Source organism: Hemitrygon akajei, chromosome 18 (assembly GCF_048418815.1).
Source record: "Hemitrygon akajei chromosome 18, sHemAka1.3, whole genome shotgun sequence".
Lineage (NCBI taxonomy): Eukaryota > Metazoa > Chordata > Chondrichthyes > Myliobatiformes > Dasyatidae > Hemitrygon > Hemitrygon akajei.
In genome coordinates this window covers 73,909,061-73,936,064 of record NC_133141.1, presented here as the reverse complement: position 1 = coordinate 73,936,064, position 27,004 = coordinate 73,909,061, and the positions used below count along the sequence as shown (strand labels likewise).

The 27,004-nt window shown below is 51.0% G+C and overlaps 1 protein-coding gene across 1 annotated transcript in view; it reads left to right on the top strand.

The window, feature by feature from the left end:
- Nucleotides 1-27,004, top strand: part of cdk5rap3 (CDK5 regulatory subunit associated protein 3) — a 121,720-nt gene that overhangs the window by 86,630 nt on the left and 8,086 nt on the right. The window contains exons 9-12 of the mRNA XM_073071816.1: nt 9,243-9,311; nt 9,432-9,525; nt 15,588-15,673; nt 20,182-20,387. Coding sequence (XP_072927917.1) covers nt 9,243-9,311; nt 9,432-9,525; nt 15,588-15,673; nt 20,182-20,387 — 455 coding nt within the window. The remainder of the gene's footprint in view (nt 1-9,242; nt 9,312-9,431; nt 9,526-15,587; nt 15,674-20,181; nt 20,388-27,004) is intronic.

Sequence of the window (27,004 nt, the reverse complement as noted above, 5' to 3'; positions counted from 1 at the left end):
GATGTTTCCTATAGTGGGGGAGTCTCGGACCAGAGGACACAGATAGAGTGGATGTGCAGAGGATGTTTCCTGTAGTGGGGGAGTCTAGGACCAGAGGACACAGATAGAGTGGATGTGGAGAGGATGTTTCCTATAGTGGGGGAGTCTAGGACCAGAGGACACAGATAGAGTGGATGTGGAGAGGATGTTTCCTATAGTGGGGGAGTCTAGGACCAGAGGACACAGATAGAGTGGATGTGGAGAGGATGTTTCCTATAGTGGGGGAGTCTAGGACCAGAGGACACAGATAGAGTGGATGTGGGGAGGATGTTTCCTATAGTGGGGGAGTCTAGGACCAGAGGATACAGATAGAGTGGATGTGGGGAGGATGTTTCCTATAGTGGGGGAGTCTAGGACCAGAGGACACAGATAGAGTGGATGTGGAGAGGATGTTTCCTATATTGGGGGAGTCTAGGACCAGAGGGCACAGATAGAGTGGATGTGGAGAGGATGTTTCCTATAGTGGGGGAGTCTAGGACCAGAGGATGCAGATAGAGTGGATGTGGGGAGGATGTTTCCTATAGTGGGGGAGTCTAGGACCAGAGGACACAGATAGAGTGGATGTGGAGAGGATGTTTCCTATATTGGGGGAGTCTAGGACCAGAGGACACAGATAGAGTGGATGTGGAGAGGATGTTTCCTATAGTGGGGGAGTCTAGGACCAGAGGGCACAGATAGAGTGGATGTGAAGAGGATGTTTCCTATAGTGGGGGAGTCTAGGACCAGAGGACACAGATAGAGTGGATGTGGAGAGGATGTTTCTTATAGTGGGGGAGTCTAGGACCAGAGGACACAGATAGAGTGGATGTTGAGAGGATGTTTCCTATAGTGGGGGAGTCTAGGACCAGAGGACACAGACAGAGTGGATGTGGAGAGGATGTTTCCTATAGTGGGGGAGTCTAGGACCAGAGGACACAGATAGAGTGGATGTGGAGAGGATGTTTCCTATAGTGGGGGAGTCTAGGACCAGAGGACACAGATAGAGTGGATGTGGAGAGGATGTTTCCTATAGTGGGGGAGTCTAGGACCAGAGGACACAGATAGAGTGGATATGCAGAGGATGTTTCCTGTAGTGGGGGAGTCTAGGAACAGAAGGCACAGATAGAGTGGATGTGGAGAGGATGTTTCCTATAGTGGGGGAGTCTAGGACCAGAGGATGCAGATAGAGTGGATGTGGGGAGGATGTTTCCTATAGTGGGGGAGTCTAGGACCAGAGGACACAGATAGAGTGGATGTGGAGAGGATGTTTCCTATAGTGGGGGAGTCTAGGACAAGAGGGCACAGATAGAGTGGATGTGAAGAGGATGTTTCCTATAGTGGGGGAGTCTAGGACCAGAGGGCACAGATAGAGTGGATGTGAAGAGGATGTTTCCTATAGTGGGGGAGTCTAGGACCAGAGGACACAGATAGAGTGGATGTGGAGAGGATGTTTCTTTTAGTGGGGGAGTCTAGGACCAGAGGACACAGATAGAGTGGATGTTGAGAGGATGTTTCCTATAGTGGGGAAGTCTAGGACCAGAGGACACAGACAGAGTGGATGTGGAGAGGATGTTTCCTATAGTGGGGGAGTCTAGGACCAGAGGACACAGATAGAGTGGATGTGGAGAGGATGTTTCCTATAGTGGGGGAGTCTAGGACCAGAGGACACAGATAGAGTGGATGTTGAGAGGATGTTTCTTATAGTGGGGGAGTCTAGGACCAGAGGACACAGATAGAGTGGATGTTGAGAGGATGTTTCCTGTAGTGGGGGAGTCTAGGACCAGAGGACACAGATAGAGTGGATGTGGAGAGGATGTTTCTTATAGTGGTGGAGTCTAGGACCAGAGGACACAGATAGAGTGGATGTTGAGAGGATGTTTCCTATAGTGGGGAAGTCTAGGACCAGAGGACACAGACAGAGTGGATGTGGAGAGGATGTTTCCTATAGTGGGGGAGTCTAGGACCAGAGGACACAGATAGAGTGGATGTGGAGAGGATGTTTCCTATAGTGGGGGAGTCTAGGACCAGAGGACACAGATAGAGTGGATGTTGAGAGGATGTTTCTTATAGTGGGGGAGTCTAGGACCAGAGGACACAGATAGAGTGGATGTTGAGAGGATGTTTCCTATAGTGGGGAAGTCTAGGACCAGAGGACACAGACAGAGTGGATGTGGAGAGGATGTTTCCTATAGTGGGGGAGTCTAGGACCAGATGACACAGATAGAGTGGAAGTGGAGAGGAAGTTTCCTATAGTGGGGGAGTCTAGGACCAGAGGGCACAGATAGAGTGGATGTGGAGAGGATGTTTCCTATATTGGGGGAGTCTAGGACCAGAGGACACAGATAGAGTGGATGTGGAGAGGATGTTTCCTATAGTGGGGGAGTCTAGGACCAGAGGACACAGATAGAGTGGATGTGGAGAGGATGTTTCCTATAGTGGGGGAGTCTAGGACCAGAGGACACAGATAGAGTGGATGTGCAGAGGATGTTTCCTGTAGTGGGGGAGTCTAGGAACAGAAGGCACAGATAGAGTGGATGTGGAGAGGATGTTTCCTATAGTGGGGGAGTCTAGGACCAGAGGACACAGATAGAGTGGATGTGGAGAGGATGTTTCCTATAGTGGGGGAGTCTAGGACCAGAGGACACAGATAGAGTGGATGTGCAGAGGATGTTTCCTGTAGTGGGGGAGTCTAGGACCAGAGGACACAGATAGAGTGGATGTGGAGAGGATGTTTCCTATAGTGGGGGAGTCTAGGACCAGAGGACACAGATAGAGTGGATGTGGAGAGGATGTTTCCTATAGTGGGGGAGTCTAGGACCAGAGGACACAGATAGAGTGGATGTGGAGAGGATGTTTCCTATAGTGGGGGAGTCTAGGACCAGAGGACACAGATAGAGTGGATGTGGGGAGGATGTTTCCTATAGTGGGGGAGTCTAGGACCAGAGGATACAGATAGAGTGGATGTGGGGAGGATGTTTCCTATAGTGGGGGAGTCTAGGACCAGAGGACACAGATAGAGTGGATGTGGAGAGGATGTTTCCTATATTGGGGGAGTCTAGGACCAGAGGGCACAGATAGAGTGGATGTGGAGAGGATGTTTCCTATAGTGGGGGAGTCTAGGACCAGAGGATGCAGATAGAGTGGATGTGGGGAGGATGTTTCCTATAGTGGGGGAGTCTAGGACCAGAGGACGCAGATAGAGTGGAAGTGGAGAGGATGTTTCCTATAGTGGGGGAGTCTAGGACCAGAGGGCACAGATAGAGTGGATGTGGAGAGGATGTTTCCTATAGTGGGGGAGTCTCGGACCAGAGGACACAGATAGAGTGGATGTGGAGAGGATGTTTCCTATAGTGGGGGAGTCTCGGACCAGAGGACACAGATAGAGTGGATGTGGAGAGGATGTTTCCTATAGTGGGGGAGTCTAGGACCAGAGGACACAGATAGAGTGGATGTGGAGAGGATGTTTCCTATGGTGGGGGAGTCTAGGACCAGAGGACACAGATAGAGTGGATGTGGAGAGAATGTTTCCTATAGTGGGGGAGTCTAGGACCAGAGGTCACAGATAGAGTGGATGTGGAGAGGATGTTTCCTATAGTGGGGGAGTCTAGGACCAGAGGACACAGATAGAGTGGATGTGGAGAGGATGTTTCCTATAGTGGGGGAGTCTAGGACCAGAGGACACAGATAGAGTGGATGTGGAGAGGATGTTTCCTATAGTGGGGGAGTCTAGGACCAGAGGGCACAGATAGAGTGGATGTGGAGAGGATGTTTCCTATGGTGGGGGAGTCTAGGACCAGAGGACACAGATAGAGTGGATGTGGAGAGGATGTTTCCTATAGTGGGGGAGTCTAGGACCAGAGGGCACAGATAGAGTGGATGTGGAGAGGATGTTTCCTATGGTGGGGGAGTCTAGGACCAGAGGACACAGATAGAGTGGATGTGGAGAGGATGTTTCCTATAGTGGGGTAGTCTAGGACCAGAGGTCACAGATAGAGTGGATGTGGAGAGGATGTTTCCTATAGTGGTGGAGTCTAGGACCAAAGGACACAGATAGAGTGGATGTGGAGAGGATGTTTCCTATAGTGGGGGAGTCTAGGACCAGAGGGCACAGATAGAGTGGATGTGGAGAGGATGTTTCCTATAGTGGGGGAGTCTAGGACCAGAGGTCACAGATAGAGTGGATGTGGAGAGGATGTTTCCTATAGTGGTGGAGTCTAGGACCAAAGGACACAGATAGAGTGGATGTGGAGAGGATGTTTCCTATAGTGGGGGAGTCTAGGACCAGAGGGCACAGATAGAGTGGATGTGGAGAGGATGTTTCCTATAGTGGGGGAGTCTAGGACCAGAGGACACAGATAGAGTGGATGTGGAGAGGATGTTTCCTATAGTGGGGGAGTCTAGGACCAGAAGACACAGATAGAGTGGATGTGGAGAGGATGTTTCCTATAGTGGGGGGAGTCTAGGACCAGAGGGCGCAGATAGAGTGGATGTGGAGAGGATGTTTCCTATAGTGGGGGGAGTCTAGGACCAGAGGACACGGATAGAGTGGATGTGGAGAGGATGTTTCCTATAGTGAGGGAGTCTAGGACCAGTGGACACAGATAGAGTGGATGTGGAGAGGATGTTTCCTATAGTGGGGGAGTCTAGGACCAGAGGACACAGATAGAGTGGATGTGGAGAGGATGTTTCCTATAGTGGGGGAGTCTAGGACCAGAGGGCACAGATAGAGTGGATGTGGAGAGGATGTTTCCTATGGTGGGGGAGTCTAGGACCAGAGGACACAGATAGAGTGGATGTGGAGAGGATGTTTCCTATAGTGGGGGAGTCTAGGACCAGAGGGCACAGATAGAGTGGATGTGGAGAGGATGTTTCCTATGGTGGGGGAGTCTAGGACCAGAGGACACAGATAGAGTGGATGTGGAGAGGATGTTTCCTATAGTGGGGGAGTCTAGGACCAGAGGTCACAGATAGAGTGGATGTGGAGAGGATGTTTCCTATAGTGGGGGAGTCTAGGACCAGAGGACACAGATAGAGTGGATGTGGAGAGGATGTTTCCTATAGTGGGGGAGTCTAGGACCAGAGGACACAGATAGAGTGGATGTGGAGAGGATGTTTCCTATAGTGGGGGAGTCTAGGACCAGAGGGCACAGATAGAGTGGATGTGGAGAGGATGTTTCCTATGGTGGGGGAGTCTAGGACCAGAGGACACAGATAGAGTGGATGTGGAGAGGATGTTTCCTATAGTGGGGGAGTCTAGGACCAGAGGGCACAGATAGAGTGGATGTGGAGAGAATGTTTCCTATGGTGGGGGAGTCTAGGACCAGAGGACACTGATAGAGTGGATGTGGAGAGGATGTTTCCTATAGTGGGGGAGTCTAGGACCAGAGGTCACAGATAGAGTGGATGTGGAGAGGATGTTTCCTATAGTGGTGGAGTCTAGGACCAAAGGACACAGATAGAGTGGATGTGGAGAGGATGTTTCCTATAGTGGGGGAGTCTAGGACCAGAGGGCACAGATAGAGTGGATGTGGAGAGGATGTTTCCTATAGTGGGGGAGTCTAGGACCAGAGGTCACAGATAGAGTGGATGTGGAGAGGATGTTTCCTATAGTGGTGGAGTCTAGGACCAAAGGACACAGATAGAGTGGATGTGGAGAGGATGTTTCCTATGGTGGGGGAGTCTAGGACCAGAGGACACAGATAGAGTGGATGTGGAGAGGATGTTTCCTATAGTGGGGGAGTCTAGGACCAGAGGGCACAGATAGAGTGGATGTGGAGAGGATGTTTCCTATGGTGGGGGAGTCTAGGACCAGAGGACACAGATAGAGTGGATGTGGAGAGGATGTTTCCTATAGTGGGGTAGTCTAGGACCAGAGGTCACAGATAGAGTGGATGTGGAGAGGATGTTTCCTATAGTGGTGGAGTCTAGGACCAAAGGACACAGATAGAGTGGATGTGGAGAGGATGTTTCCTATAGTGGGGGAGTCTAGGACCAGAGGGCACAGATAGAGTGGATGTGGAGAGGATGTTTCCTATAGTGGGGGAGTCTAGGACCAGAGGACACAGATAGAGTGGATGTGGAGAGGATGTTTCCTATAGTGGGGGAGTCTAGGACCAGAGGACACAGATAGAGTGGATGTGGAGAGGATGTTTCCTATAGTGGGGGAGTCTAGGACCAGAGGGCACAGATAGAGTGGATGTGGAGAGGATGTTTCCCATGGTGGGGGAGTCTAGGACCAGAGGACACAGATAGAGTGGATGTGGAGAGGATGTTTCCTATAGTGGGGGAGTCTAGGACCAGAGGGCACAGATAGAGTGGATGTGGAGAGGATGTTTCCTATGGTGGGGGAGTCTAGGACCAGAGGACACAGATAGAGTGGATGTGGAGAGGATGTTTCCTATAGTGGGGGAGTCTAGGACCAGAGGTCACAGATAGAGTGGATGTGGAGAGGATGTTTCCTATAGTGGGGGAGTCTAGGACCAGAGGACACAGATAGAGTGGATGTGGAGAGGATGTTTCCTATAGTGGGGGAGTCTAGGACCAGAGGACACAGATAGAGTGGATGTGGAGAGGATGTTTCCTATAGTGGGGGAGTCTAGGACCAGAGGGCACAGATAGAGTGGATGTGGAGAGGATGTTTCCTATGGTGGGGGAGTCTAGGACCAGAGGACACAGATAGAGTGGATGTGGAGAGGATGTTTCCTATAGTGGGGGAGTCTAGGACCAGAGGGCACAGATAGAGTGGATGTGGAGAGAATGTTTCCTATGGTGGGGGACTCTAGGACCAGAGGACACAGATAGAGTGGATGTGGAGAGGATGTTTCCTATAGTGGGGGAGTCTAGGACCAGAGGTCACAGATAGAGTGGATGTGGAGAGGATGTTTCCTATAGTGGTGGAGTCTAGGACCAAAGGACACAGATAGAGTGGATGTGGAGAGGATGTTTCCTATAGTGGGGGAGTCTAGGACCAGAGGGCACAGATAGAGTGGATGTGGAGAGGATGTTTCCTATAGTGGGGGAGTCTAGGACCAGAGGTCACAGATAGAGTGGATGTGGAGAGGATGTTTCCTATAGTGGTGGAGTCTAGGACCAAAGGACACAGATAGAGTGGATGTGGAGAGGATGTTTCCTATGGTGGGGGAGTCTAGGACCAGAGGACACAGATAGAGTGGATGTGGAGAGGATGTTTCCTATAGTGGGGGAGTCTAGGACCAGAGGGCACAGATAGAGTGGATGTGGAGAGGATGTTTCCTATGGTGGGGGAGTCTAGGACCAGAGGACACAGATAGAGTGGATGTGGAGAGGATGTTTCCTATAGTGGGGTAGTCTAGGACCAGAGGTCACAGATAGAGTGGATGTGGAGAGGATGTTTCCTATAGTGGTGGAGTCTAGGACCAAAGGACACAGATAGAGTGGATGTGGAGAGGATGTTTCCTATAGTGGGGGAGTCTAGGACCAGAGGGCACAGATAGAGTGGATGTGGAGAGGATGTTTCCTATAGTTGTGGAGTCTAGGACCAAAGGACACAGATTGAGTGGATGTGGAGAGGATGTTTCCTATAGTGGGGGAGTCTAGGACCAGAGGGCACAGATAGAGTGGATGTGGAGAGGATGTTTCCTATAGTGGGGGAGTCTAGGACCAGAGGACACAGATAGAGTGGATGTGGAGAGGATGTTTCCTATAGTGGGGGGAGTCTAGGACCAGAGGGCACAGATAGAGTGGATGTGGAGAGGATGTTTCCTATAGTGGGGGGAGTCTAGGACCAGAGGACACGGATAGAGTGGATGTGGAGAGGATGTTTCCTATAGTGGGGGAGTCTAGGACCAGAGGACACAGATAGAGTGGATGTGGAGAGGATGTTTCCTATAGTGTGGGAGTCTAGGACCAGAGGACACAGATAGAGTGGATGTGGAGAGGATGTTTCCTATAGTGGGGGAGTCTAGGACCAGAGGGCACAGATAGAGTGGATGTGGAGAGGATGTTTCCTATGGTGGGGGAGTCTAGGACCAGAGGACACAGATAGAGTGGATGTGGAGAGGATGTTTCCTATAGTGGGGGAGTCTAGGACCAGAGGGCACAGATAGAGTGGATGTGGAGAGGATGTTTCCTATGGTGGGGGAGTCTAGGACCAGAGGACACAGATAGAGTGGATGTGGAGAGGATGTTTCCTATAGTGGGGGAGTCTAGGACCAGAGGTCACAGATAGAGTGGATGTGGAGAGGATGTTTCCTATAGTGGGGGAGTCTAGGACCAGAGGACACAGATAGAGTGGATGTGGAGAGGATGTTTCCTATAGTGGGGGAGTCTAGGACCAGAGGACACAGATAGAGTGGATGTGGAGAGGATGTTTCCTATAGTGGGGGAGTCTAGGACCAGAGGGCACAGATAGAGTGGATGTGGAGAGGATGTTTCCTATGGTGGGGGAGTCTAGGACCAGAGGACACAGATAGAGTGGATGTGGAGAGGATGTTTCCTATAGTGGGGGAGTCTAGGACCAGAGGGCACAGATAGAGTGGATGTGGAGAGGATGTTTCCTATGGTGGGGGAGTCTAGGACCAGAGGACACAGATAGAGTGGATGTGGAGAGGATGTTTCCTATAGTGGGGGAGTCTAGGACCAGAGGTCACAGATAGAGTGGATGTGGAGAGGATGTTTCCTATAGTGGTGGAGTCTAGGACCAAAGGACACAGATAGAGTGGATGTGGAGAGGATGTTTCCTATAGTGGGGGAGTCTAGGACCAGAGGGCACAGATAGAGTGGATGTGGAGAGGATGTTTCCTATAGTGGGGGAGTCTAGGACCAGAGGTCACAGATAGAGTGGATGTGGAGAGGATGTTTCCTATAGTGGTGGAGTCTAGGACCAAAGGACACAGATAGAGTGGATGTGGAGAGGATGTTTCCTATAGTGGGGGAGTCTAGGACCAGAGGGCACAGATAGAGTGGATGTGGAGAGGATGTTTCCTATAGTGGGGGAGTCTAGGACCAGAGGACACAGATAGAGTGGATGTGGAGAGGATGTTTCCTATAGTGGGGGAGTCTAGGACCAGAGGACACAGATAGAGTGGATGTGGAGAGGATGTTTCCTATAGTGGGGGGAGTCTAGGACCAGAGGACACGGATAGAGTGGATGTGGAGAGGATGTTTCCTATAGTGGGGGAGTCTAGGACCAGAGGACACAGATAGAGTGGATGTGGAGACGATATACCTTCTGCTCTCTGTTGCAGATCGACTGGGGAGAGAGCGCTGCTTCTGGAGCGATCGACTTGGGGATCTCGGTGGAGGAGAGCGTGGAGGTAGGTCGTGCCCTTCACCGGATCAGAGTGCCTGCCCCACTCGCTCGTGGTCTCACCCGTCCTTGTGCCTCCCGCTGCACGCTTTGATTTTCTCCCCCCCCCTCCTTCTATCTTTCCAAGCCGGGCGACCAGGAGAAGGGAGCAGACGTCATTGACTGGGGAGAGGACGCAAGCAGTGCCATTGAGATCAGTGTTGTGGATTCCGGCAAAGGAGGTACTGTGTTTCATTCCAATCACGCTTTACGAATGTTCGCTTTACGCCGCCTCGCTTTTACAAAAGACCGACATTAGTAACCTGTTTTCGCATTACAAAAGAGGATTTTCACTTTTACGAAAACTTTCCCCGTATAAATTAATGGTTCTTCGCTTTACGCCATTTCGGGTTAAGAAAGGTTTCATAGGAACGCTCCACCTTTGTAAACGGGGGGGGGGGGGGGGGGTGGGGGGGAGCTCCTGAACTGCTGTTAAAATCAAACTGTAAAGTATGTTAGAATCATTAAACGAAAAGTAATAAATAATAAGATGGACTCATAGAAAAATACAACTCAGAAACAGGCCCTTCGGCCCATCTTGTCTGTGCTGGACCATGTAAGCTGCCTACTCCCATCGACCTTAGACCAGGCCACAGCCCTCCATACCCCTCCCATCCATGTACCTGTCCAAACTCCTCTTAAACGTTGAAATCGAAATCGCGCCCACCCCACGTGCTGGCTGCTCGTCCAACCCTCTGAGCGAAGGCGCTCCCCCCCCCCACCCCTTCGTGGTCCCTTTTGACCTTTCACCTTTCACCCTTAACCCATGACCTCTGCTGTAGTCCCGCCCGACCTCAGTGGGGGGGAAAATCCCTTGCTTGCCTTGAACCCGTCTCTCCCCTTCGGCCAATGAGGCTATCCGGACTTCCCAGCTCAGCAGATTTATCTTTTCACGAGCAAGAGAAAATCTGCAGGCACACAGGAAATGCTGGAGGAACTCAGCAGGCCGGGCAGCACCTACGGAAAAGGGTAGAATCAGCATTTGAGGCCGAGACCCTTCGGAGGCACCTATATCTTTTGCTGTTTAAAGTTTAACTTATTTTGTCATGGGCCTCCGCTGGATGGGGGGGTGGGCGGGGTTTAGGAATGTTAGGAAGGCGTGTAGTGTGTTGGCCTTCATTCGTCGCGGAGATTGAGTTCAGGAGCGGTGAGGTCAGAGCTCGAGAAACCCTGGTTAGACCACACTTCAGAGTATTGTGTTCAGTCCTGGTCGCCTCATTACAGGAAGGATGTGGAAGCTTTAGAGAGGGTGCAGAGGGAGATTCACCAGGATGCTGCCTGGATTAGAGAGGGTGCAGAGGAGATTCACCAGGATGCTGCCTGGATTAGAGAGGGTGCAGAGGGAGATTCACCAGGATGCTGCCTGGATTAGAGAGGGTGCAGAGGAGATTCACCAGGATGCTGCCCGGATTAGAGAGGGTGCAGAGGAGATTCTCTAGGATGCTGCCCGGATTAGAGAGGGTGCAGAGGAGATTCAGCAGGATGCTGCCTGGATTAGAGAGGGTGCAGAGGAGATTTGCCAGGATGCTGCCTGGATTAGAGAGGGTGCAGAGGAGATTCACCAGGATGCAGTCTGGATTAGAGAGGGTGCAGAGGAGATTCACCAGGATGCTGCCTGGATTAGAGAGGGTGCAGAGGAGATTCACTAGGATGCTGCCCGGATTAGAGCAGGTGCAGAGGAAATTCGCCAGGATGCTGCCCGGATTAGAGAGGGTGCTGAGGAGATTCACCAGGTTGCTGCCCGGATTAAAGAGGGTGCAGCGGAGATTCACCAGGATGCTGCCCGGAGTAGAGAGGGTGCAGAGGAGATTCACCAGGATGCTGCCCGGATTAGAGAGGGTGCAGAGGAGATTCGCCAGGATGCTGCCCGGATTAGAGAGGGTGCAGAGGAGATTCGCCAGGATGCTGCCCGGATTAGAGAGGGTGCAGAGGAGATTCGCCCGGATGCTGCCCGGATTAGAGCAGGTGCAGAGGAGATTCGCCAGGATGCTGCCCGGATTAGAGAGGGTGCAGAGGAGATTCGCCAGGTTGCTGCCCGGATTAAAGAGGGTGCAGCGGAGATTCACCAGGATGCTGCCCGGATTAGAGAGGGTGCAGAGGAGATTCACCAGGATGCTGCCCGGATTAGAGAGGGTGCAGAGGAGATTCACCAGGATGCTGCCTGGATTAGAGAGGGTGCAGAGGAGATTCACGATTATGCTGCCTGGATTAGAGATGGTTCAGAGGAGATTCACCAGGATGCTGCCTGGATTAGAGAGGGTGCAGAGGGAGATTCACCAGGATGCTGCCTGGATTAGAGAGGGTGAAGAGGAGATTCACCAGGATGCTGCCTGGATTAGACAGGGTGCAGAGGAGATTCACCAGGATGCTGCCTGGATTAGACAGGGTGCAGAGGAGATTCACCAGGATGCTGCCTGGATTAGAGAGGGTGCAGAGGAGATTCACCAGGATGCTGCCTGGATTAGAGAGGGTGCAGAGGAGATTCGCCAGGATGCTGCCCGGATTAGAGAGGGTGCAGCGGAGATTCACCAGGATGCTGCCCGGATTAGAGAGGGTGCAGAGGAGATTCGCCAGGATGCTGCCCGGATTAGAGAGGGTGCAGAGGAGATTCGCCAGGATGCTGCCCGGATTAGAGCAGGTGCAGAGGAGATTCGCCAGGATGCTGCCCAGATTAGAGAGGGTGCAGAGGAGATTCACCAGGATGCTGCCTGGATTAGAGAGGGTGCAGAGGAGATTCACCAGGATGCTGCCTGGATTAGAGAGGGTGCAGAGGAGATTCACCAGGATTCTGCCTGGATTAGAGAGGGTGCAGAGGAGATTCACCAGGATGCTGCCTGGATTAGAGAGGGTGCAGAGGAGATTCACCAGGATGCTGCCTGGATTAGAGAGGGTGCAGAGGAGATTCACCAGGATGCTGCCTGGATTAGAGAGGGTGCAGAGGGAGATTCACCTGGATGCTGCCTGGATTAGACAGGGTGCAGAGGAGATTCACCAGGATGCTGCCAGGATTAGAGAGGGTGCAGAGGATAATTAGATTGATGGATGGAGAGGCAGACAGATAGATGGACAGACAGATAGATAAATAGATGGGCAGACAGACATCTGGACGGACAATTAGATGAATGAATAGATAGAGAGGTAGATAGATAATTAGATAGACAGTGATAGCTAGATAACTAGATACATAGATAGCTACAAAGATAGATAATTAGCTAGATACTGGATGGATAGGTACGTATATAGGTAGATAATTGGATAGAGAGATGAATAGATAGATTCATAGGTGATTGGATAGATACAGATGTATGGATAGATGGATGTGTAGGTAGGAAGACAATTAGATCGATGTTTAGCTAGGTAGATAAGTATTAGATAGATAGGCAGATGGATAGATAGAGGAGATGTACCAGGATGCTGCCTGGTTTAGAGAGTATGGATTATGGTCAAAGATTAAGGGAGCTAGGGCTTTACTCTTTGGAGAGAAGGAGGATGAGAGGAGACATGATAGAGGTGTACAAGATATTAAGAGGAATAGACAGAGTGGACAGCCAGCGCCTCTTCCCCAGGGCACCACTGCTCAGTACAAGAGGACATGGCTTTAAGGTAAGGGGAGGGGAGTTCAAGGGGGATATTAGAGGAAGGTTTTTCACTCAGAGAGTGGTTGGTGCGTGGAATGCACTGCCTGAGTCAGTGGTGGAGGCAGATACACTAGTGAAGTTTAAGAGGCTACTAGACAGGTATATGGAGGAATTTAAGGTGGGGGGGTTATATGGGAGGCAGGGTTTGAGGGTCGGCACAACATTGTGGGCCGAAGGGCCTGTAATATGCTGTACTATTCTATGTTCTAGATAGACAGACGTCTAGATATGTAGATGGACAACTAGATTGCTCCAGACAGATGGGGCTCGTTAACCAAGGATGGTAGCGCATCTAGGAGAGGGAAAACACTGATTTCAAACCTATACCCACTAACGGGAAAGACTTTGGGAGTAAACCCCGGGAAAAATGCGGAGTCGGAGTCCCGAAGACGTCTGACTGCTGTACCCAGCACTGGTGTGGCAACTCCTGCGATGCTGCTGGCACCAAACTGTATCGACTTCCGTCGTTCCTTTGGACCGGTCATCAGCATGGAGAGGGGGTCCCACTGCATGGGCAACAGACGGATCTCCACATCAACTCTGCCCGGGCTTGCGGCCTGAAGAGGCCATTCCCAGTGACTACCAGAGGCACAGTACCCACGGTCGACCACGACCGACAGAGAGGCCACACAATTAGATAGATTGACGGATGGATGGATACGTAGATAGACAATTAGATTGATGAATGAGTAGATAGATAATTAGATGGGTGGATGGACAAGTAGGTGCATAGATAATTGGAGAGATAGATGGACAATTAGACAGGTGGGTAGGTGGATGGATCGATAAAACAGATGGATTGATAATTCCTTACAACAGAATAGGAGGCAGCACAGAAACGTTGCAGTTTGCGTAAACACTCTGCAGCATCGATGATCAGGGTTTGTAAGATCCCCCCGTGGGTAGGTAGGTACCCCGGGCTCTGCGGCCAGCGGGTTCATCGTTGACAGGGGGTTAATTGGGCGGCCGGAAGGGCCTGTTTACCGGGCTGTATCGCTGAATAAATGAAAGGTAAGGTGATTTCAGCCTGCTGGATCTGTGCCGGCTGACAGAACGATCACATTTCCTCCTCTGCCAGTGGGACAGATTTGGAGGGTGAGGTGGCCTGTCCGGCTGATGAAGCCGCACATCCACTGCCCGGCCACCAGGTGGCAGTGCCGACCGTGGGATGACAACCAGTTTTGACATGGTGGACAATTGAGACACCCTTTCAACCCCAATCTGCTGCCTTCTCCCCGATTCACCCAGTGTACTCTGCTCAGTGAAGTGACTCCCATAAAAACTCTCCCCGCCGGCAACACCGAGCAAGGATTGTTCTTTAAATATTATCATAATAATGACATTACGATGCTCTTTTGCACAGAACAAGTCACAGGCTCAAGCACGTTAAAGATCCGGCTACTGTTGTAATGGAGGACAGGCAGGAATTTACCATAAGATGTAGGGGCAGAAGTAGGCCGTTCAGCCCGTCGATTCTGCCCTGCCATTCTGATTTATTATCCCTCTCAACCTCGTTCCCCTGCCTTCTCCCCGTGACCTTTGACGCCCAGACTAATCAAGAACCTATCGACCTCAGCTTGAAATGTACGCAATGATTTGGCATCCACGGCCGTCTGTGGCAACGAATTCCACAGGTTCCCCACCCGCTGGGCAAACTAAATTCCTTCTCATCCCTGTTCTAAATGGACGTCCTTGTATTCTGAGATTGTGTCCTCTGGTCCTCTCCACATCCACTCTATCTGTGTCCTCTGGTCCTAGACTGCCCCACTATAGGAAACATCCTCTCCACATCCACTCTATCTGTGCCCTCTGGTCCTAGACTCCCCCCACTATAGGAAACATCCTCTCCACATCCACTCTATCTGTGCCCTCTGGTCCTAGACTCCCCCACTATAGGAAACATCCTCTCCACATCCACTCTATCTGTGCCCCCTGGTCCTAGACTCCCCCACTATAGGAAACATCCTCTCCACATCCACTCTATCTGTGTCCTCTGGTCCTAGACTCCCCCACTATAGGAAACATCCTCTCCACATCCACTCTATCTGTGTCCTCTGGTCCTAGACTCCCCCTCTATAGGAAACATCCTCTCCACGTCCACTCTATCTGTGCCCTCTGGTCCTAGACTCCCCCTCTATAGGAAACATCCTCTCCACGTCCACTCTATCTGTGCCCTCTGGTCCTAGACTCCCCCTCTATAGGAAACATCCTCTCCACATCCACTCTATCTGTGTCCTCTGGTCCTAGACTCCCCCTCTATAGGAAACATCCTCTCCACGTCCACTCTATCTGTGCCCTCTGGTCCTAGACTCCCCCTCTATAGGAAACATCCTCTCCACGTCCACTCTATCTGTGCCCTCTGGTCCTAGACTCCCCCACTATAGGAGACATCCTCTCCACATCCACTCTGCGTAGGCACATGAGCTTTAAATTACTTCCGAGTGATAAGATTACTCCCATCTCAGTACTGAAATATCAAACTTCTAAATAAAGGCTGAAGCAACTGCACTCAGACTAATTGCGAGTGGTACTCAAGCTTCTCCTTGATTGTTTTTAAATCACCCGCTGGCCGCTCAGTCAGATGAGGTTCTGCTTTCTGCTTCCAGATGACGGAGTGGCAAGAGGGAATGAGGCGCTCTCCATCCTGGAGAACACGGAAACCAGGAACCAGTTTGTTAATGAGCTCATGGAGGTAAATTTCCACGTTCAGTATTCTACCTCTCTCGAACATCGCGTGTGCCTCCTCCCCGCCAGCCCGGCCTGCAAACGAACCGTCAGAGAATCCTGCACCAGGAATCCCTTTGCACCTCCGGTTTCTGAATTCACTCCCCCGTTCAGGATATAATGGCAACGAATTCCACAGTTTCACCACCCGCTGGCTAAAGAAATTCCTCCTCATCTCTGTTCTAAAGGGACGTCCCTCTATTCTGAGGCTGTGCCCTCTGGTCCTAGACTCCCCCACTATAGGAAACATCCTCTCCACATCCACTCTATCTGTGCCCTCTGGTCCTAGACTCCCCCACTATAGGAAACATCCTCTCCACATCCACTCTATCTGTGTCCTCTGGTCCGAGACTCCCCCACTATAGGAAACATCCTCTCCACATCCACTCTATCTGTACTCTCTGGTCCTAGACTCCCCCACTATAGGAAACATCCTCTCCACATCCACTCTATCTGTGTCCTCTGGTCCGAGACTCCCACACTATAGGAAACATCCTCTCCACATCCACTCTATCTGTGTCCTCTGGTCCTAGACTCCCCCACTATAGGAAACATCCTCTCCACATCCACTCTATCTGTGCCCTCTGGTCCTGGACTCCCCCACTATAGGAAACATCCTCTCCACATCCACTCTATCTGTGCCCTCTGGTCCTAGACTCCCCCACTATAGGAAACATCCTCTCCACATCCACTCTATCTGTGCCCTCTGGTCCTGGACTCCCCCACTATAGGAAACATCCTCTCCACATCCACTCTATCTGTGTCCTCTGGTCCTAGACTCCCCCACTATAGGAAACATCCTCTCCACATCCACTCTGTCTGGGCCTTTCAATATTCAATAGGTTTCAATGAGAATCCCCTCCTTCATCCTCCTGAACTCCAGTGAGTTCAGGCCAAGAGCCATCAAACGTGCCTCATACGTTAACCCTTTCATTCCTGGGGTGATTCTCGTGAAACTCTGCTGGATGGACCCTCTCCGAGGCCAGCACACCCTCTCTCAGCTAAAGGGACCCAGACCTGCTCACGATACAAGTCAGGCCTGACCAGTGCCTTATAAAGCTCCAGCAATTTATCCTTGATCTCGTATTCCAGTCCTCTGGAAGTGTTTCTGACATCCTCACCAGCGACTCTGCCTGCAAGTTAACGTTCAGGGAGCCGTGCACGCGGACTCCCGAGTCCCTTTGCACCTCTGATCTCTGAATTTGCTCCCCGTTTAGAAAATAGTTTACACCTTTATTCCTTCTACCAAAAGTGCGTAACCATACACTTCCCTACAACCAGGGTCCATCGCCCACTTCTTTGCCGGTTCTCCTTACTCGGCCGTCCTTCTGCAGACTCTCCGCTTCCTCAACCCTACCTGCCCCTCCACCCATCTTCCTATCGTCCACAAAGCCGTCATCCAGGCTGCGACCCTCGGCCGGTGGTGCTGCGTTCTGCAACCCCGCCGCGGAATTGCACCGCTTGGCCGACAGGTGTCCCCCCGCCCCCCCCACTCCTTCCGGTTGGGGCCCGGTCCTGCGGATTATCGTTGAGCCTCGGCCCAGTGTACCTGCGGCTGAAGTCGGTCAGGTGTCGCACCGGGGATCCCGTTCAGCGTTCGCTGGCGACCGGCGTTCTCTCTGTTATCGGTGCATCCGCTACTGGTGGGCAAAGGCTTTGGACTCAGGGTGAGGATGGGCTTTAGGACCCAGGGTGAGCCGGGGAGCTCAGGAACTGAGTCCCGAGCCAGGAGGGAGTTGGTGCACATGGAGATTAGCGGAGAGCGGAATTAAAAACGGTTTGGGAGTTATCGATCCATTAGCGCATTAGGGGCGTCCATCGACGGGACAGATGTGCTGCGGGTGGCGGTTATTGAGCTCCCCCCGGGTCCTAAAGCCCACCCTCACGACGCCGGTCCCCTGTGCGCCTTGCAGGGGACGTTGCTGGCGATACGGTTCTCCCGGTCCTGCTTCAAAGGTACCCGGGCTAGGGTTTCCTGAGCAGCACCTTCCCGAGCCTCTTCCGCCACGGGGAACCGGCCCTTTAACAAGATCGCGGACCTTCCTCACCCCAAAATTCCAGAGGTTCCTGAAGCAGAGGAGAAATCCTTCCTCGTCTCAGTCTTGTGTGGGGGCCACCACCCCTCCGTCCGATCCTGAGACCTCGTGCTCTCCGGTCCTGCTCTGTCCCTCGAAGAGAGATATCTTTCCCACTTTTATCCCATCATGTACTGATGGTGTCACACGGCACGACGATGATGTCACAAGACGCGGCACGTAGCGATGATGTCATACGACGCGGCCCACAGTGATGATGTCATACGACGCAGCCCACAGTGATGATGTCATACGACGCGGCCCATAGTGATGATGACGTACATAGAGTGGGAAATCTCCTATTTTGCGTTAACAACCAACACAACCTAAGGATGTGCCGGGGGGCAGCCCGCAAGTGTCTCTTACCCGTAAGGCAGCATTCCCACGATCCTCAGCAGAGAAACTCAAGCAAAAGAAGCCCCTCTCCTGCCTCCCATCTGCCCAGACGTAATACGGGCCTCCAACCCCCAGGACAGGCCGGGCCAGGCCTCCCCTCCAACCCCCAGGGCAGGCCGGGCCGGGCCTCCCCTCCAGCCCCCAGGGCAGGCCGGGCCGGGCCTCCCCTCCAGCCCCCAGGACAGGCCGGGCCTCCAGCCTCTATTGGACCAACAACCCTTACCACTCCAAAGATCTCTGGGTTAGTAGGTTAATAGGTCACACGAGTGTAGTGGGGCAGTGCGGCTTGTAGGCCAGAAGTGCCTGTTACTATGCTGTATCTCAGAGTAAATTTTTTTTTGAACTACCCAAGGACATGGTGGGGAGAGGCCTCACATTCACTCCGGCACCAACGCAGCAATCCCAAAATGCTCAGCAGAACGGCATAAACAACGCCAGGGGCAACTAAATAACAGAACACGACAACCAGCCATAAAACCAAGGCTCTGTCCCGCCCGCGCACCCTACTGACTCAGACGGGCCCTCGTTCCCCAGGCCTCCCGCCCGTGACTTCCAGATTTGCGTCTGCGAGTCTGGACTTCACTGATCCGCGGGCTTGACCTTTGGGCCTGGGCCCCCCACCTCCTCAGAAAGAGGGAGGCGGTAGGACCGCGTCCTCCTCGTTACGAGCCCATCCCGGTTTGGGAAACAGCCCGCTGCTTCTTCTCCCTCCCTGGGTCAAAGTCCCCAGAGCCTATGCCGTCCAGCAGCGCCACAAGGGCGACTTGGCGGAACGGCGCCAGTCAAGGAGGTGACCCGCCACAGCTGTGCTCTGGACAAAGTCACTGAAACTAGTGGGCTCAGTATCATCTTTGATTGCGCAAAACTGAAATAATTTTGAGCAACGTTCTTCTGAAGGTACGCCCTAAAGCTAATTGTGCTGATTTACCGTGGAAAAGATTCCATGCCACATCACATGCATTGATTTTCAACACAAATAGTACAGATGGTTTCCTGAGCTACGTATTTTGAATAACTGGGAGGCATTACTTTATTCGACAGTGATTGAAAATAGAAATGCTAGGAAAATGAATCAGTTTTTGCTTGAGGAGAGTGGTGGGGTCATCTGCGTACTGTATCTATTTGTTACTCATGTTGTGAGTTCATTGTTCGTGTTAACAGCTGCCTTATTATTTCCATCGAAAACAATTCATCAATGATTTTCAGGGCTTCCTCAATATTCCTGTAGTAAATGTAATGTTCATCCCGTTGAGTTAATTTCCGTACCACAACTTTAAATCGTACAAAGCTAACTTTATTTTTGTCAGGAAGGAATCTGTGGAATGAGTATTTCTTAGAAATCTGATGGTCTCCTTGCTTTTTTTCCCCTTTTATTAACAGACAGTACCTGCCCTCATAATTACTACAGTATGTTTTACAGTAAAATTGGATAGGTATATGGACGGGGAAGGAATGGAGGGTTATGGGCTGAGTGCGGGTCAGTGGGATTAGGTGAGAGTAAGTGTTCAGCACAGACTAGAAGGGCCGAGATGGCCTGTTTCTGTGCTGTAATTGTTATATAGAGCCACAGGGACCATATTGAGACACTCTTGGCAGAAGAGGCCCGCTCGACCTGCTTAAAGTTAAAGGTCGCAGCAGGAGAATTCTATAGCTACAGTGCTTCCTTTGAATGACATATAGCTTTCGCCCACCTCTGTCCTCGCACCCACACTCCAGTCACCCAAGATGAATGTTAATTCCCACTGGCGCGTCTACAGATAACTGGGTTCCGGGAAGGTCGCTGTCCGGAGCTACATTTTAAATCCACCCTACAATCCATGTTCAGGCCAGGAGACCGCCTGCCGTTTAAAATGAGTATTTGCTATATACCGTAGCTCCGGTGTGTGCCCAGGCGGCTACTGTGAAGCGTCGTGCTACCGTACGTACCACCCGATACGAGAGCAAGGAGTACCTGGCAGTTCACTGATGGCTTGTCTGCAAATCCCCCCCCCCCCCCCCACCCCAGTTACAGGTCTTCCTGACCCAGCGGTTGGCAGAGATGAGGGAGGAGGCGGACATCCTCTCCATCAACCAGTTTCAGACGGCGCCCGCCGCCCTGCAGAGCCAGGACGTGGCCAGGGTCACCGGCATGCTGGCACTGGTGGGCGACCTCGTCCGGAGGCTGACCGAGGTGAAGATGCGGCACCTGCTCCTGATCCACGCCTCGCCCAGGTGAGTCGTCCCTCGCTCCTGGATCCGCGCAAGGAACGGGACAACCCCACTGCTCTGTAAAGTCCAAACAATTACAAAACCGTCATTGCTTTACCAACCAGTGAATGCACTTTGAATGGTGAAAAGCCCTCGATAGAGTGGGTGTGGAGAGGATGTTTCCTATAGTGGGGGAGTCTAGGACCAGAGGACACAGATAGAGTGGATGTGGAGAGGATGTTTCCTATAGTGGGGGAGTCTAGGACCAGAGGACACAGATAGAGTGGATGTGGAGAGGATGTTTCCTATAGTGGGGGAGTCCAGGACCAGAGGACTCAGATAGAGTGGATGTGGAGAGGATGTTTCCTATAGTGGGGGAGTCTAGGACCAGAGGGCACAGATAGAGTGGATGTGGAGAGGATGTTTCCTATAGTGGGGGAGTCTAGGACCAGAAGACACAGTTAGAGTGGATGTGGAGAGGATGTTTCCTATAGTGGGGGAGTCTAGGACCAGAAGACACAGTTAGAGTGGATGTGGAGAGGATGTTTCCTATAGTGGGGGAGTCTAGGACCAGAGGATACTGATAGAGTGGATGTGGAGAGGATGTTTCCTATAGTGGGGGAGTCCAGGACCAGAGGATACAGATAGAGTGGATGTGGAGAGGATGTTTCCTGTAGTGGCGGAGTCTAGGACCAGAGGACACAGATAGAGTGGGTGTGGAGAGGATGTTTCCTATAGTGGGGGAGTCGAGGACCAGAGGACACAGATAGAGTGGATGTGGAGAGGATGTTTCCTATAGTGGGGGGAGTCTAGGACCAGAGGACACAGATAGAGTGGATGTGGAGAGGATGTTTCCTATAGTGGGGGAGTCCAGGACCAGAGGATACTGATAGAGTGGATGTGGAGAGGATGTTTCCTGTAGTGGGGGAGTCTAGGACCAGAGGACACAGATAGAGTGGATGTGGAGAGGATGTTTCCTATAGTGGGGGGAGTCTAGGACCAGAGGACACAGATAGAGTGGATGTGGAGAGGATGTTTCCTATAGTGGGGGAGTCTAGGACCAGAGGATACAGATAGAGTGGATGTGGAGTGGATGTTTCCTATAGTGGGGAAGTCTAGGACCAGAGGACACAGATAGAGTGGATGTGGAGTGGATGTTTCCTATAGTGGGGAAGTCTAGGACCAGAGGGCACAGATAGAGTGGATGTGGAGAGGATGTTTCCTATAGTGGGGGAGTCTAGGACCAGAGGACACAGATAGAGTGGATGTGGAGTGCATGTTTCCTATAGTGGGGGAGTCTAGGACCAGAGGACAGATAGAGACATCCTTTTAGAATGGAGAAGTGGGAATTTCTTTTGCTAGGGAGTGGTGGATCTGTGGAATTCTTTGCCACAGGCAGCTGTGGAAGCCAAGTCTTTACATATACAAACCCCATTTCCAGAAAAGTTGGGATATTTTCCAAAATGCAATAAAAACAAAAATCTGTGAAATGTTAGTTCACGTGAACCTTTATTTAACTGACAAAAGTACAAAGAAAAGATTTTCAATAGTTTTACTGACCAACTTAATTGTATTTTGTAAATATACACAAATTTAGAATTTGATGACTGCAACACACTCAACGAAAGTTGGGACAGAGGCATGTTCACCATTGTGTTACATCACCTTTCCTTTTAATAACACTTTTTAATCGTTTTGGAACTGAGGATACTAATTGTAGTAGATTTGCAATTGGAAATTTTGTCCATTCTTCCTTGATATAAGACTTCAGCTGCTCAACAGTCCGTGGTCTCCGTTGTGTGATTCTCCTCTTCATGATGCGCCATACATTTTCAATAGGAGATAGATCTGGACTGGCAGCAGGCCAGTCAAGCACACGCACTCTGTGTCTACAAAGCCACGCTGTTGTAGCCCGTGCAGAATGTGGTCTGGCATTGTCCTACTGAAATAAGCATGGACGTCCCGGGAAGAGACGTCGCCTTGATGGCAACATATGTCCCTCTAAAATCCTAATATACGCCTCAGAGTCAATGGTACCTTCACATACATGCAACTCACCCTGCCATGGGCACTTGGCATCACAGATGCTGGCTTTTGCACCTTTCGCTGATAACAATCAGGATGGTCGTTTTCATCTTTGGCACGGAGAACTCGACGCCTGTTTTTTCTGAAAACTAGCTGAAATGTGGACTCATCTGACCACAGCACACGGTTCCACAGTCCTTCGGTCCATCTGAGATGAGCTCGGGCCCAGAGAACTCATTGGCATTTCATGAATTTTGGCACAAAGGGGTGAGCCACGACCCAACCTTGCTTGCCAAGACTGAGCCTTTGATGGACGCTACTTTTATACCCAGTCATGATACTTCAACCTGCTACCAATTAGCCTGCTTAATGTGGAGTCTTCCAAACCGGTGTTACTTGAATATTCTGTGCACTTTTCAATCTTATTTTAACTCTGTCCCAACTTTTGTTGAGTGTGTTGCAGCCATCGAATTCTAAATTCGTGTATATTTACAAAATACAATTAAGTTGGTCAGTAAAACTATAGAAAATCTTTTCTTTGTACTTTTGTCAGTTAAATAAAGGTTCACGTGAATTAACATATCACAGATTTTTGTTTTTATTGCATTTTGGAAAATATCACAACTTTTCTGGAAATGCGGTTTGTATTTAAGCGAGAGGTTGATAATTTCTTGACTGGTCAGGGCATGAAGGGGATACGGGGAGAGGGCAGGAGATCGGGGCTGAGAGGAGAAGTGGATCAGCCAGGATGAAATGTCAGAGCGACTCAATGGGCCGAATGGCCTAATTCTGCTGCTGGGCCTGACGGTCTTATAGTCTTCTTGGGTTCCACTTGGACCCATAAGACTCTGAATCTTCTTCATCCTCCTCAGTCTTCCCATCAACCGCGGATAGTGAACAAAGATTCTGCCGGGAGCTAAAACGCTTTCAGACAGCAGAAGGTCATCTTTGGCAGTTTGAATTTCCGACGTTATGGTCAAAGGTTATCCCGAAGGGCCTTCCGCAAGAACTGCAAAGTGTAGCAGGGTGGCCTTGTGTCGACCCTGTGCGTTATTTCCCCGCAGGGGTGTGAGAAGGTCCTGTAAACGACCCCCCACCGCCTCCATCATCATTTTTCTCCTCAAAAGCAGGACCTCCGCTGCGTTTCCCAACTTAAATTAAACAATTGAAGTTCAGGTCGCCGGCCGAAGCCGCCCAGGGCTCACCGCGTGGAGCTGAAACCACGCGGAAATGGAAACGGCTTCACTGTCGCCGGCAAGTGTCAGGAAATCCGTTAACTTTACGGTAGCAATGCATGAAAACAGAGAGGAAAAAAAACATTGGATTACAATAAGTATATATATTAAATAGTTAAATTAAATAAATAGTGCAAAACGTAGTGAGTTAGTGTTTCTTGTCCACTGTCCATTGAGAAATCAGATGGCAGAGGGGAAGGAGCTGTTCCTGAATCGTTGAGTGTGTGTCTTCAGGCTCCTGTACCCCCTCCCTGATGGCAGAGGGGAAGAAGCTGTTCCTGAATCGTTGAGTGTGTGTCTTCAGGCTCCTGTACCTCCTCCCTGATGGCAGAGGGGAAGAAGCTGTTCCTGAATGGTTGAGTGTGTGTCTTCAGGCTCCTGTACCTCCTCCCTGATGGCAGAGGGGGAGAAGCTGTTCCTGAATCGTTGAGTGTGTGTCTTCAGGCTCCTGTACCTCCTCCCTGATGGCAGAGGGGAAGAAGCTGTTCCTGAATCGCTGAGTGTGTGTCTTCAGGCTCCTGTACCCCCTCCCTGATGGCAGAGGGGAAGAAGCTGTTCCTGAATCGCTGAGTGTGTGTCTTCAGGCTCCTGTCCCTCCTCCCTGATGGCAGAGGGGAAGAAGCTGTTCCTGAATCGCTGAGTGTGTGTCTTCAGGCTCCTGTCCCTCCTCCCTGATGGCAGAGGGGGAGAAGCTGTTCCTGAATCGTTGAGTGTGTGTCTTCAGGCTCCTGTACCTCCTCCCTGATGGCAGAGGGGAAGAAGCTGTTCCTGAATCGCTGAGTGTGTGTCTTCAGGCTCCTGTCCCTCCTCCCTGATGGCAGAGGGGGAGAAGCTGTTCCTGAATCGTTGAGTGTGTGCCTTCAGGCTCCTGTACCCCCTCCCTGATGGCGGAGGGGAAGAAGCTGTTCCTGAATCGTTGAGTGTGGGCATTCAGGCTCCTGTACCTCCTCCCTGATGGCAGAGGGGAAGAAGCTGTTCCTGAATCGTTGAGTGTTTGTCTTCAGGCTCCTGTACCTCCTCCCTGATGGCAGAGGGGGAGAAGCTGTTCCTGAATCGTTGAGTGTTTGTCTTCAGGCTCCTGTACCTCCTCCCTGATGGCAGAGGGGAAGAAGCTGTTCCTGAATCGTTGAGTGTGTGTCTTCAGGCTCCTGTACCGCCTCCCTGATGGTAGCAATGAGAAGAGGGCACGTCCTGGGTGATGGGGGTCCTTAATGACGGACGCCGCCTTTTTAAGGCACTGCTCCTTGAAGATGTCCTGGATGCTGGGAGGCTAATGGAGATATGTTTACATCTGGTCGTCGGCCCATTGAACCTGCTCCGCCATTCGATAAGTTCATGGCTGATCTGGCCACGGACTCATCTCCACCTACCTGCCTTTTCCCCATAACCCTTAATTCCCCTCCTATGCAAAAATCTATCCAAGCTTGTCTTAAATATATTTACTGAGGTAGCCTCCACTGCTTCCCTGGGCAGAGAATTCCACAGATTCACCACTCTCTGGGAAAAGCAGTTCCTCCTCATCTCCCTCCTAAATCAAGCCCCTCCCCCCCAAATTTCAAAGCTATCTCCCCCTAGTTAATAAATATCACGACACATCCCGGGCGTATTAAACCTGATTCGGATTTCCTCTCCATAGACGCTGCTGGGCCTACCGAATTCCTTCAGCATCTTGTGCTTTGGGGTTTTCAACATCTGCGGAAACACTTTGTGTTTCTGACCTCCCCTATTTACTTTCCTCCATTCACCTTAAAATTATGTCCCCCCACCACCAACCCCAAGCAATAGCCATTTCCACCCTAGGAGAAAGTCTCGGGCTGTCCACTCGATCTAAAAGCATCTTGTACACCTCCATCAAGTCACCTCCGATTCTCCTTCACAGTAAGTTCGAAGAAACACAGTGGGATGAATGCAAGACTGCACACAAGACAAACAGCCCGTGTGTAAAAGACGACAAACTGTTCAATACAAGAAGAAATTCAATAATAAGCAATAAATATCGAGAACACGAGACGAAGAGTCCTTGAAAGCGAGTCCGTACTGTACTGTGCAAAAGTCGTCGCCCTGTGTGAAAGAATTCTGTAAAGCGAAGATGCTTTCAAAAATAAATGAGGCAAGAAGTTTGCTGAATAGCAAAAAAAAATCTGCCATAAAGAGCAGTGTTTTAAAAAAACAAAATCAGTCTTTGGTGTGACCACCCCTCTGCCTTTAAAACTGCATCAGTTCTCACAGGTTCACGGCCGTGCTGCTTTACAAGAACATCGGCCGGTACGTTGTCCCAAGCGTCTTGGAGAACTTGCCACAGTTCCTGTGCGGACTCTGGCCGCCTCGCTTCCATCTGTCTCTCCAGGAATCCCAACGAGCCTTGATGACGCTGAACTTCTTCCCCTCTGCCGTACAATTCCTAAATGGACATTGAACCCACAGACACTACCTCACTTTAATTATTTCTGTTTTCCCACTGTTTTTACTTTAACATATTAACATACTGTTTAATATACATATATATATATACTTACTGTAATTGATTAACTTTTTTTTTCTTTCTATACTATCGTGAATCGCATTGTACTGCTGCTGCTCAGTTAACAGATTTCACCGACACATGCCGGTGATAATAAACCTGATTCTGATCGGGCCTCTGTGGGGGCCATACCATCCGAAACCATAGAACTAATCTAGGGCGTCTGAGACTTTGGCACAGTGCTGCAGATTGTGGAACAGTTCAGTGATGGGGTGAGTGAGGTTTTCCCCTCTGGTTCAGGACCATGATGGTTGAGGGGGTAATAACTGTTCCTGAACCTGGTGGTGTGGGTCCTGAGACTCCTGTACATCCTTCCTGAAGGCTGAGGGGTAATAACTGTTCCTGAACCTGGTGGTGTTGGTCCTGAGGCTTCTGTACCTCCTTCCTGATGGTTGATGGGTAATAACTGTTCCTGAACCTGGTGGTGTGGGTCCTGAGGCTCCTGTACCTCCTTCCTGATGGTTGAGGGGTAATAACTGTTCCTGAACCTGGTGGTGTGGGTCCTGAGGCTTCTGTACCTCCTTTCTGATGGTTGAGGGGTAATAACTGCTCCTGAACTTGGTGGTGTGTGCCCTGAGGCTCCTGTACCTCCTTCCTGATGTTTGATGGGTAATAACTGTTCCTGAACCTGGTGGTGTGGGACCTGAGGCTCCAGTACCTCCTTCCTGATGGCTGAGGGGTAATAACTGTTCCTGAACCTGGTGGTGCGAGTCCTGAGGCTCCTGTACCTCCTTGCTGATGGTTGAGGGGTAATAACTGTTCCTGAACCTGGTGGTGTGGGTCCTGATGCTCCTGTACCTCCTTCCTGATGTCAGCAGTGAGAAGAGAGCATGTCCTGGGTGGTGGGGGGTCCCTGATGA